This window comes from Orycteropus afer, unplaced genomic scaffold (genome assembly GCF_000298275.1).
Source record: "Orycteropus afer afer isolate SDZICR_OR568_19922 unplaced genomic scaffold, OryAfe1.0 scaffold00002, whole genome shotgun sequence".
NCBI lineage: Eukaryota > Metazoa > Chordata > Mammalia > Tubulidentata > Orycteropodidae > Orycteropus > Orycteropus afer.
Genome location: NW_006921589.1, coordinates 6,383,412 through 6,395,992, shown reverse-complemented (window position 1 = coordinate 6,395,992; position 12,581 = coordinate 6,383,412). Strand labels below are relative to the sequence as shown.

Here is a 12,581-nt window from a genome sequence, read left to right as displayed (position 1 = left end):
TTTTTTTTTTTTTTTTAATGATTTTGAGTTTTGGTCCACAGTGTTCTCCCACTCTATCCAGGATTTCCTGCACTGACCTCTTTCTGAGGAATTGACAGTGGTAGCTGGGCACCATCTAGTTCTTCTGGTCCCATGGTCATATAGACTGAGGATTGCATGGTCCACTAGTCCCTTGGACTAATGGATGGTTTCTATGTGTCTTTGGTTTTCTTCATTCTTCTTTGCACTGGATGAGGAGAGACTCATTGTTGCATCTAGATGGCTGCTCACAAGCTTTTTAAGACCCCAGTCACTACTCATCAAAATAGGACATAGAACAATGTTTTTGTGTAGTTGTTGTTGTTATTGTTGTTATGTGCCATCGAGTTGGACCTGACTCATAGCGACCCCTCCTTGGGTTTCCGAGGCAGTATCACTACGGAAATAGATTGCCCAACATTCCTTCCAGGGAGTGGCTGGTGGGTTTGAACCGCCAGCCTTCTGGTTAGCAGTCAAGTACCTTAAGGCACTAAGCTACCAGAGCTCCTTTTTGTGTAGTATGGTATGCCAATTGAGCTTGATAGGATGTAGACATTTTTTGGGGGCCAATATCCAGCCTACTATAGTATAATGCCCTAGCAGAATTCACCTCTCTCAGTTTCCAGCCTTCTATATGCATGAGGAGAAGCTCTGGTAGCGTAGTGCCTAAGGCATTTGATTGCTAACCAGAAGGCTGGGGATTGAAACCTACCAGCCACTCCTCCGAAGAAAGATCAGAGGATGTACTTCTGTGGTGATACTGCCTTGGAAACCCAAGGAGGTGTCGCTGTGAGTCAGATCCAACTCCACGGCAGTGAGTTTGGTTTTTGTTTTTGATATGCGTGAGGGGAAAGGGATTTTTTTTGGGGGTATTTCTGTCTTTGTTGCTGCTTACTTAATTCTGTGAAGAAATAATGTCTTCTGTGTTTATGTGGACAAGCTGGGGTTGAGACACATTCTACAATGATGAAGACTGATAATTAATGATACTGTAATGATGTAATGGCAGGGAAGGCCACACATTGGCAGTTGAGACCTATGAGTTTTAGATAGTAATTATTAAAACTTGCCCCATAGTGCACAGCCAGCTACCCATAGGGAGCAAGTAGCTGGACCTGTGAGCTTGGGACCATAGTCTCAGGGGACATCAAGCTCAATTGGCATAACATACTACACATTGTTCTACCTCCTACTTTGGCGAGTAGCGACTGGGATCTTATAAGCTTTCAAGCAGCCATCTAGATGCAGTGATGGGTCTCACCTCGTCCAGAGCAAGAATGAAGAAAACAAACCCAAGATTCATGGAAACAATTAGTCCAAGCAAGGGGTACACCATGTGATCCTCAGCCTATACGACTATGAGACCAGAAGAACTAGATGGTACCTGGCTACCACTGTCAATCACTTGGAGGGGCATCTATGTAGGAGATCCTGAATAGAGTGGGAGAACAATGTGGAACAAAACTCAAAATCATTTGGAGAAAAAAAAAAGGGACCAGGTTTTCTGGTCTGATAGAGCTTGGTGGAACCACTGAGACTATGTCCCCTACTGCCCTTCAGGTCTGGAATTGAACCCACACCTGTGGGTTCCAGACAAACAAAAGACAGGCATATGAGGTAAACATTTAGGTGCTTGACTGCTAATCAGAAGGCTGATGGTTCAAACCCACGAGCCACTCCTCGGAAAGAAGGTTGGGCAATCTACTTCCGTAGTGATACCACCTTGGAAATCCAAGGAGGGGTTGCTATGAGTCAGGTCTGACTCGATGGCACATAACAACCACTACACAAAAACATTGTTCTACATCCTATTTTGATGAGTAGTGACTGGGGTCTTAAAAGCTTGTGAACAGCCATCTAGATGCAACAATGGCACATAACAACAGCAACAACAGGTACACTCCTTGGAGAGAACAATCATGGGAGAATAGAAGGGCTGTGTATGCACAGAGACATAGCTCAGGGGGCCAGTGTGCATGGAAGGAACAACACAGGGAAGAGGTGACTGTTGGGAGGAAGAGGGAGGGGAGCTGTTGCATTCTGGTAAATTGTAGTCAGTGTCATAGACAAAGTGTATGTGAATTGCTGTATGGAAAGTGAATTTGCTCTGTAAACTTTCACCTAAATCACAATAAAAATGAAAAATACTGGCCCCATAGTGACTTGTTCAGTGACCTAATGGAGTCTCCTCCCTCTCACTTTTAGGCCTACACACAGAAGTACATCGTGAAGAACTATTTCTACTACTACCTATTCAGGTTTTCCGCTGCTCTGGGTGAAGAAGTGTTCTACATCACCTTCCTCCCATTCACTCACTGGAACATTGACCCTTATTTGTCCAGAAGATTGATCATCATCTGGGTTGTAAGTATCATTGTCTGCTGTCCACTACTATGGACTTGTCCACTTACCTGTTTTGTTATCCAGCTACTTTGTGCATATGGGTTTTGTGTGTGTGTGTATTTTGAACATCACTCAGAGTAGAATTTGTTACCAGATTTCTTTGGAAAAATTATCTAGGAAAAAATGAAACAGTAGAAACACATTATTTTCTTTAGTTTGTAATCTCATATACATTGTTCACCTTCCCGGAGGTGAATGAAACTAGAGGAGGGGAGAAAACAGGGCCTTTCTGAGAACTTAGTAGAGGTAGAAAATGGATCCTCCTGAAAGGTCTTTTTAGTAAAATTTTATCAAAGACTAAAACTGGAAGGCATCAACTAATAATTTCAAAAGGTACTAAGCAACTGCTCTCTCTGCACTAAAGAGATAAGAGCATGTGAGCAGGGTACCTTCCTTGAAAGAACATCTAGGCTAGTTGGGCAGCCAGCATAGACACAAAAACCAAATGGCAAGGTGAGCCCTTTCTGTGTTTTGCTTGGACCATATCATTTAACTTCTTTGAGAGCCAAATGAGTTCTGATGTTTTGAGGGGTTAGAGGGCTGGGAGGTAGGTGGACAGTTCTGAAGGCCATAGGGCATCCTTAAAGTATATGGTCTTTGGCGTCACAAATGCCTGAGTTCAAGTGCTGCTCAGCTGTCTGTGTGCTCTTGCCCTGAGCCTTATCTCCCTCCTCTGTGAAATGGGGTTAATAATGTGTGTGTGTGTGTGTCCCCAAATGGTTGTGAAGACGTATCAAGTGTCCACAGTGCTCAGTTGCTGGCATGTCGGAAGGCTTGAGAAGTTGCCGTTTGAGTGTGAGAATACACAGTGACTACTCTGTGAAGGGGAAGATTGGTCAGTTCTAAGGTCACAGACAGTCTAGTCAGGACAGGGGGCATCCGGGCGAGTGAGGATGCTAGGACAGCTATTTCCATGATGTAGGATTCTGTACTCAAGACAGGTGCAGAAGCCCTTGGTTGCTAAAAGAGTCTGGGTTCTTGTATAAGGAGCTCTGGTTGTATAGTGGGTAAGACATTTTGGCTGCTAACCAGAAGGTCAGCAATTCGAACCCACCAGCTGCTCCACACGAGGAAGATGAGGTGATCCACTTCTGTAAAGATTTACAGCCTTAGAGACCCAATGAGGGTCACTATGAGTCAGAATCAACTCAATGACAGTGAGTTTTTGGGTTTTGGGTTCTTGTATGGCTCTGTCTCTGAGAAGCTGTATGATCTTAAGCAGGTGAGTTCTCTGTTCAGGACTTGATTGTTCTCATTTGGAGAACAAGTTCGCATGGCCTTGAGGAGGTTGCCGTATACTCAGCTGCCTTCAGAGGCAGAGAGAGAGAAACCAGGTGTGGGGTGTAAATGTGAGTCATTCACCAGGTGGCCTCCCGGGACTGTCCCAAGGGAAAATGAGGCCAGAGTTGTCAGGTCTCCCTGTTTTTCATGTGAACTCTCCAGGTTTTTAAATGTAGGCTTACACTGTTAACACATCATATGTCAAAAAGAACCGTGGAAGTCCAAATATGTGAGCCCTGGTTTAAAGTCTGTAGCCTCCGTGACCACCTGGGTCCCTAGAGCTGTGATTGTTTGACCCTGCATTCTGTTTTCTCTTTTCCTCTCAAACACTGCTAGCCACGCGCCATTCCCCACTCCCTCTCTGCTAACCTGCCTTCTTCTGAAATCTGACTTCTGTCTAAAAGTATAATCCAAGAATCTGCAGATACAAATGCAGGTCATAAAAGTGACTGTTGCACCCAAATCCTAATAAAAAAAAAATAAATAAATAAAGGGAAAAAAAAACCTAAAAAAAAAAAAAAAAGTGACTGTTGGTCCAGTTGTCTCTCTCCCTTTCCAGAGGCAGCTTCTGTGTCTGTGGTGAAGGGATGGCACCCAGAGCTGGCCAAGGGGCTTCATGGGGGCAAAGGAAGAGAGAAGGGGGAACATTCCTTCTGTGCTTCAGATTTGAAATCCCACAAAAGACCCAGAGTGCATGAGGTTTTGCACTCTATCATTTATTGCTTGAGATTGAAAAAAAAAAATTTCCGACTTTTTATGGCAGTTGAGTAGGTGGCAAATGATGGACTTTGAATAATCTGGGAATGTCTGATAAAGTGTATGATCAGCTCAAAGCCAATTCTCTCCTCCTCTGGGGCTGGCAGATTTTTCCTGAGGGACTGGGAAGACCTTTAGACTTGGTAGGGTGTGGTGGTGAGGAGTAGATAGGTGTCATTAAACTAACCAACCAACCAACCTGTTGCATTGATTCTGACCCATGGTGACCCCATGTGTTACAGAGTGGAACAGCTCCATGGGGTTTTCTCGGAGGGCTTGCCAGACTTTGCTTCTGCAGCACCACTGGGGGGGGGGGTTTGAACAGCCAGCCTTTAGGCAGTGTTGTTGTTGTTTGCCGTTGAGTCTGCCCGACTCATAGCAACCCCTCCTTGGATTTCCGAGGCAGTATCACTACGGAAGTAGGATTGCCCAACCTTCCTTCCGAGGAGTGGCTGGTGGGTTTGAACCGCCAGCCTTCTGGTGAGCAGTCAAGTGCCTTAGGCACTATGCTACCAGAGCTCCATAAATTGTACCATGCAGGGACCATTATAGATGGTTATTTTACACTTTGGATTTGTTTCAAAGGTACTCAAAGGATTGCCTGTTTGAGACAGAATTATGAGTCTTACATCAGAATGAGCAAATCCAATATGCACCTAAGAAAGGAAAGAGCAATCTTTGAGTCTCTACTTTGTCCTGGGTTTGGTGGCCTGTTACCTGAGATTTAAAATGGAGCATGCCTTGTCCGTGCTGAGAGTTCTGGAGTTCTTCCGTGTGGTCAGCTGTGGCTACGTCTATAAGAGCAGTGTGGACAGGTGTGGTTAGTATGTGCATTTTGGGTGGATCCTAGTGGAGAGAGGGAATGCTGGCCGTTCCACGGAGTGGAGAGTGTGAGTGGAGAAGGGTGCGCTGTGCGTGGCTGCAGCAATGATAATGAAAAGTGCCTGTTGTTGGCACCAGGGGTGAAGGTGGATGAAAGGAAGGGAAATTCTCAGTCTTGTTGGGGGTTGGGCTGGAAGGTAAAGGGGAACAGGGCGCGATTCGGGCAGCCAGGGCAATCAGCTTCCTGCTGAGTGGCTTTCTCATGTAAGGGATATCCCTAAATTAATGGCTGCCTCTTCTTGGGGATTAAGGAATGTTAATTACTTAAGAGGCTCAGCTTAAAGTCTTGTAACTTTAATCACCTTCTGTCCCCCAAAATTACTTAGAAGACAGCTGCGTTCAAGGGTGTCAAATCTCTTGTTAAATTTTTAATTTGATAGTTCTCATTGAATGAAGACCCAACAGATTTCATTGCTTTTAAAAATCATTTGTGACGTTGGTGATAACTGTCTGATTTGGTTTAGTTGAATTGTGGTTATATTAACTACTCTGTCTTGAGAAATGGTTTTAATTCCTCTGGAGTCCAGATTTTTGGCTTTCATATAGGTTGAGCTAACCCACCCAGGCCACTGCCCTTAGGTGTCTTTTTGAACCTTGAGCGTTGAAGAAAATGGTGTCTGAAAAGTCACCTTTAAATCAAACAGTGGTCTAGATAAACTAGTAAAAACCAATTTGCCTGCCTTTGGCACTGGGCTCTTTTGAAGAATTGTCTATATACAGTCAGTCTCAAGGAACAGAACCTCCAGTGTCAGACTAGAAGCTATGTTTTAGGGTAAATTGTTATTATAGGCTGTCCCCAGATTACCAACGAATTCTGTTCCAAAATCTGTCAAATGTTTGTCTGAGTAGACAGCATACTTCTATGCATAAAAAAACATTAAAGAAACCTTTCTAGATACACTCAAACATCTTGAAATAGTAATACGGTAGTAATAATAATGTTTGGATGTGTGTCACAAAGTAGTGCCCATTTTTTATTATGAACCATTGTAGGTATCTTGAATTTTTAATATAATAGACTTCATGAGAGTTGTTTTGTAAATACAGTTGTACATAAATTAGACATTCCTAACCCAGGAACTGCATGTATATAAATACTGCTCTGGCCCAGTTTCCATGACAATGTCACTAAGATGTGGTCTAAGAATGTTGGAAGTTCTTTTCATCTTTGGAACATTTTTGACTCCCTAGTTAAGGAGCTCTGGTGGTGCAGTGGTTAATGCATTTGGCTGCTAACCAGAAGGTCAGTGGTTTGAACCCACCAGCCACTCTGTGGAAGAAAGATGAGGTAGTCTGCTTCTGTAAAGATTTATAGTCTTGGAAAGCCAATGGGGGTTGCTATGAGTCGGAATTGACTTGATGGCTGTGAGTTTGGGGTTTTTTTTTTGAGTCAAAATGTTACCTTGATGTTCAAATTGTATATTAAATAAACGTCAAATCAATTTCTATTATTGGCTTAATGCGATTTTTGTTTTAACACTTCACAATCCTAATTGTCCCTCCCCTCTATTTCATATCTCTTATTGCATCTGTGTCCATTATCTTTTTTGATCTTCACAACCATTGATTAGTGTCATTTTCATCACTTTATAGATTAGGATAAAAACTGTTGCTGTTGAGTCAATTCCAACTCATAGCACCTTTATAGGACAGAGTAGAATGCCCCATTGGGTTTCCTAGGCTGTGATCTTTATGGAAGCAGACTGCCACATCTTTCCTCTGTGAGGCAGCTGGTAGGTTTGAACCACCAACCTTTCATTTATCAGTCAAGCACTTAACTACTGTGTTACCAGGGCTCTTTATAGATGAGGATAGTTGTGTTAATTGTCTAGTGCTGCTATTATAGGAATGTTGTTGTTGTTTTGTGCCGTCAAGTTGGACCCAACTCATATAGCACAAATGAATGGCTTTAACAAACAAATTTATTTTCTCAACATTTAGGAAGCAAGAAGTCCAAATTCAGAGTGATGCAGGAACAACTAGGTTCTTACCACCTGTTGTGACTAGAGCTGATCACCAGGACAGGTTGAAGTGTAAAAGCAAAAGATTCATTGAATGTCCATACCCAAGGAGACAAACAGAATCTTTTCTCTAGAAAGTCTGTTTCCCCTAGCAAAGGGGCAAATATGATTGTATAGGGAAATGGGGAGGGCGTTGAAGACCTCACGGACTGCCAGGAATGTCTTTGTTCCTCTTTATCTCATTTGCTTCAGCCTCGATGTTTCTTTTCTTAGGGTTGTCTTGCCCCATAAACTGCAGTTCTTGGCTGAAACCAGCCATGGGATAAGGTCATACTCAAAAGAATGTATACACAAAAAAACAATCTAAAGAAATCAGCATCCATGAAGAGGTCAGCTGTTCTATTTACTTAAAAGGCAGGAGAAGGAAGGAAAAATAGCAAGTGAGTCATTACAATGAATGTCTGCTTTAAGCATGGCTGCTGGTTTGTTAAAAGTTCTGTAATGTTCAGCAAGGGGCCTCCTAGGCCTTCCACAAGAACAGCAGCTCTAGAGTGAGGTTTGCTCTCTGTTGGATCTCGAGGAAGGTCCTTGAATCTTCAGCTTCTGCTTCCTGGTTCCTTGGAGATCTCCATGTCTTGGCATCCATCTTACTCCATCTCTCCTCTGCTCACTCACTTATTCAATCTCTTTTATATCTCAAAAGAGATTGACTCAAGACACACCCCATACTAGTCTTGCCTCATTAACATAACAACCCATTCACAAATGGGGTTATAAACACAGGCAAAGATGTTAAGATTTACAATATATTTTTGGGGTACACAATTCAATCGATAACAGTAGTAATACTAAAAAAAATGAGTAAGTCATATATGTTGGTATACATGTGGTATATTTACCATTCACTATAATTATGCTTAAACTTCTGTTGTTGTTGTTATGTGCCTTCGAGTTGGACCTGACTCATAGCAACCTCTCCTTGGGTTCCGAGGCGGTATCACTATGGAAGTAGATTGCCCAACCTTCCTTCTGAGGAGTGGCTGGTTGGTTTGAATCACCAGCCTGCTGGTTAGCAGTCAAGTGCCATAGGCACTACACTACCAGAGCTCCCCTTTAACTTTTAGGCTTTATCTAATCCTACCAGTAATCTTGACAAGTGGTTACTGCTAGTCTCATTTTACAGATCAGGAAATTGAGGTATAGAAAGATTAAATAATGTGCCCAGGATCACATTGAATTAAGTGGATTTCATCTGCCCCCTAGGACCTCTTTCAGGAGAAAGAACCAGTACTCTTGTATCTTTGAAGAACACACCTAAGTGACAAGGACGAGCATCCATGGGATATTTTTTAAGGGGATGTTAAAACTGCCCAAGGTTCTTTTCTAACACATTTGCTTTGGTTTTGTCATAAGTTTGCCCTTATGGCATTTATTCTATTTATGTATCTTTTATGTACCTGGCCTTGACAACTCAGTGAGCCCTGTAGTACAGTGGTTAAGGTGCTTGGCTGCTAACTGAATGGTTGACAGTTCCAACCCACTAGCTGCTCCACAGGAGAAAAATGTGGTAGTCTGCTTTCATAAAGACTTAAGGCCTTGGAAACGCTATGAGAAAGTTCTACTGGGTCCTGTAAGGTTGCTGTGAGTCAGAATCGACTTGACAGCAGTGGGTTGGGGTCTTGACAACTCAGAGATGTTTCATCCCCAGACAGTTTGGATAGGCTTTCAGTAAATTAGCTCAAATGTATCAATCAAGTCATTATTTCCCTCTTCTGTCCCTTATCAAAGTTTTTAACTGTCATTGGACTCCAAGGAATCCTAGACATTGGGGTAGATAAGTCAGTGAAAGGATTATGTGCTTCGAATGCTTATAAAGAGATACTGTAGGTAAGAGGAGTCACCCTTCTGCAGTCATTACCTAATCTTATGACTTCCATTTTGGCAAGATGACAGCCCTGCCAGCTGCCTTCCCGTCAACGCAGACTCATGGTCACTCTGTGTGTGTGTGAACCAAACTCATTGCTGTGGAGTCTGATTTGACTCATAGAGACCCCTCCTTGGGTTTCTGAGGCGATATTGTTACAGAAGTAGATTGCCCATTCTTCCTTCTGAGGAGTAGCTGGTAGGTTTAGTGACTATTAAATTTTATATTTGGTTTTTTTCTAAACAGTCTAACTGCTGTAGAGCTTAAGGTATTTTATAAAACAATCTCGTAAATTGTTTAAGAGGTGAACTTTGTGCTAAGATGTCAAAATGGAGTGGTGTCTCTTCAGATGTGGGCAGACTGCCATCTGGCTGTGTATCAGGGGAGGCTGTCACCTGGAAGGAAGGAGAGGCGGGAAGCCTGTCCCCATCCCTGTAATTCACAACCCTAGACAGAGGTCAATTTGGTGCCAAAAGATGACTTTAAATGTGATTATCTCCTAATCCTCTGTTTAAACCAATACCTCTGTTCACTTCAAACACTTGCCCTGCTTGTTAAATGGGTTCTTGCTTGAGATTAATGAGTCTTTAAAAAAGTATTCAACAATGGCCAGATTGTAACCCTCACTAACTTGGATTGAGTGAAACAGGACTCAGGCGTCAGAGGTTCTGCCTAGGCCGGCTGAAGTAGAATCTGTAATTTGGCCTTAGTTAAATATTAAGTGAATGTCTCTAGGGGGTTTGTTATGCAAACTATATTGACTGGGCTTTTGAAAAACAGTAAGGAAAAGTTTTGGTTTTAGTGTTCCTTAAACAAAAAACAGCCTTAAAACTGGATACCTGTAGTGAACAGTTAAATGTGGGTTTCTCTTAATTATCACTGTCATTACCTGAAAAATGATTCTATGTTTTTTTTGGTGATGAAGATTGAAATTGTGCCCACAGTCTTCCCTATTTCACCTCCTCAGATACTCCTGTATGCCTAGGGCTGTGGTACTTCTTTTTTTTAATCCAACAGAATTATTGTACTTCCAGATAAGAGAACAGCCCTCCCACCCCCCACAAACACAACTTTTAATACTTTATGTATTTAATTTGTCATATGAATGAGCTATTGCTTTAAAGCTGTGTGGATCATAACAAATTATGGATAACATTGCAAAGAATGGGAATTCTAGAATACTTAATCTGTGCTCATGAGGAACCTGTAAGACGTTGGTACAGAACAAAGACATGCTGCATGGGCCATGTTCTTTTCAGTCTCCTCATATACAAAAGCTGGAGAGTGAAAAAGTTTGACTGAAGAAGAATCCATGCATTTGAATCATAGTGTAGACAAAGAATATTGAGTATAGCATGGACTGTCAGAAGAGCCAACAAACCTGTCTTGAAAGAAGTACAGTCATTAGAATGTTCCTTAGAAGTGACAGTGGTGAGACTTCGTCTCACTTTTTTTTTTAATTGTCCTTTAGGTGCAAATTTACATAGCAGAACTTGTTTTACATTCAACAGTTCATGTACATGTGGCGTCATTCTCCAATTACCATCCCCAAGCCTAACCCACTCTCCTCTTCCTTCCCAGTGACCCCTCCCCCCCAATCCCTGTGCCCTTCTTAGTTATGCACTCCTGTCTGTCCAGCTTTTCCTCAGTGTGAATGTCGCCCTTCTGGTGCCCCATGGCTGATTGCGCCAAGGGATGTATCTCCGTAGAGTTGTTGTTGTTGTTGTTGTTTGCCGTCGAGTCGGACCCGACTCAGCGACCCCTCCTTGGGTTTCCGAGGCAGTATCACTACAGAAGTAGATTGCCCCATCTTCCTTCCGAGGAGTGGCTGGTGGGTTTGAAGCGCCAGCCTTCTGGTTAGCAGTCAAGTACCTTCACCCTGGGTTGGGTGTTCTGCATTTAAGTTTTATTACCCTTGGGCTGAGAGCCAGCCCTTGGGAGTGAGTTTTATCCCAGGCCCGAAGTGTATCCCAGGGCCGTAGTCCTGAGGGTCTCTCCAGACTCCATCCTACCAGTAATTCTGGTCATTATTGTGTTTTTGAATGTTGTTCCATGTTTTTCCTCCCACTCTATCCAGGATCTCCAGTTTTGATCCCTTCCTGAGCAGTTGGCATTGGTAGCCGGCACCATCTAGTTCTTCTGGTCTTGAGGTCCATCATATCCTAGGGCTGATTATTTCTAAATGACCTTGGTTTTCTTCACTCTTTTTCGCTTCAGACGAAAGTAGACCATTAGCTGAATCATAGACGGCCGTGCGAAAGCTTTTAAGACCCCAGTCGCTGTTCACCAAAGTAGGTTGTGGAACAAGATGGTTATGTATTATGTTGTGCCAATTGAGCCTTCTCACTCACTCACTTTGGACCTACCCCTTGAGAAGGATGTCATGCTTGGTCAGTGAAAAAGCAGACCTTCGAGGAGATGGATTGACACGGTGGCTGCAACAGGCTCAGAAAGACCTGCTGTTGTGAGATGGCATAGGACCCGGGAACATTTCCTTCTTTTTATACTTGGGGTGCCAGGCAGCTCAGCACCTAACAGCAGCAGGTATAAAATGATGTGAAGCATGGGGCCTGGAGGCAGGGTGTCTTTAATCAGAATCTGCTGGAATGATGCAGAGAACCTAACATTTCATCCAGAGTTTCAATGTAGAATTTAATCCTTCTGCCCTGCTTTTTGGTTTTATGCCAGCTTTTAATATTTTATCAAGAAACACAAATAGCATTTGCCAAGTCATACCCAGACCAGAAACCAAGGTACATCCTGGCACGGCAGGGCTTATGGAATGCCATTTCTCTCTGAATTCAGCAGTGAGGCTGGGACGTAGTAGTCAGGCCTGCTTTCTCTCATTGCCCCAAGGTGAATCAGTCTTAAGGGTCTTTTACCCCTCAGACTGGATTTTGTCCCAGATTTCTGTCATTCATTTGTAAAACAGAAACAGAATGAGCTAAGTCATTTACTAGGTCTTGAGAGCCTTTTTTTTTTTAGAAGAAATGATAAAAAATCTTAACTTTCCCCCTTTTTTTTTTTTTGGTTTGCTGTCTTTCTACTTTACTTCTCAGGATAAATTTCTCAGAATACTTTATTATTATTAACTTATCAGTATTTTTTTCTTTCTTGAGCACTCACCAGTGAAGATGTAGAGTTTGTATGAAGTGGCCCAGAAGGTACTGCTTTTATTTGATTTAACCAGTCAATTCCATTTGGACAGTTGCCTTCTTGAAGGGATATCATTTTCCTGACCAGGAGGCTGTCATTTGAACAGAACAAGGGGACACTACATGGTTTAAAATCAAGAAGGGAGTGCATCAGGGTTGTATCCTTTCTCCACACTTATTCAATCTATATGCTGAGCAAAT

General features: G+C 42.7%; 1 protein-coding gene across 1 annotated transcript in view; it reads left to right on the top strand.

Annotated features, from left to right (window-relative positions):
- SGPP2 (sphingosine-1-phosphate phosphatase 2) overlaps positions 1 to 12,581 on the top strand; it is a 185,419-nt gene that overhangs the window by 67,074 nt on the left and 105,764 nt on the right. The window contains exon 3 of the mRNA XM_007935630.1: positions 2,224 to 2,382. Within this exon, the coding sequence (XP_007933821.1) occupies positions 2,224 to 2,382 (159 nt within the window). The remainder of the gene's footprint in view (positions 1 to 2,223; positions 2,383 to 12,581) is intronic.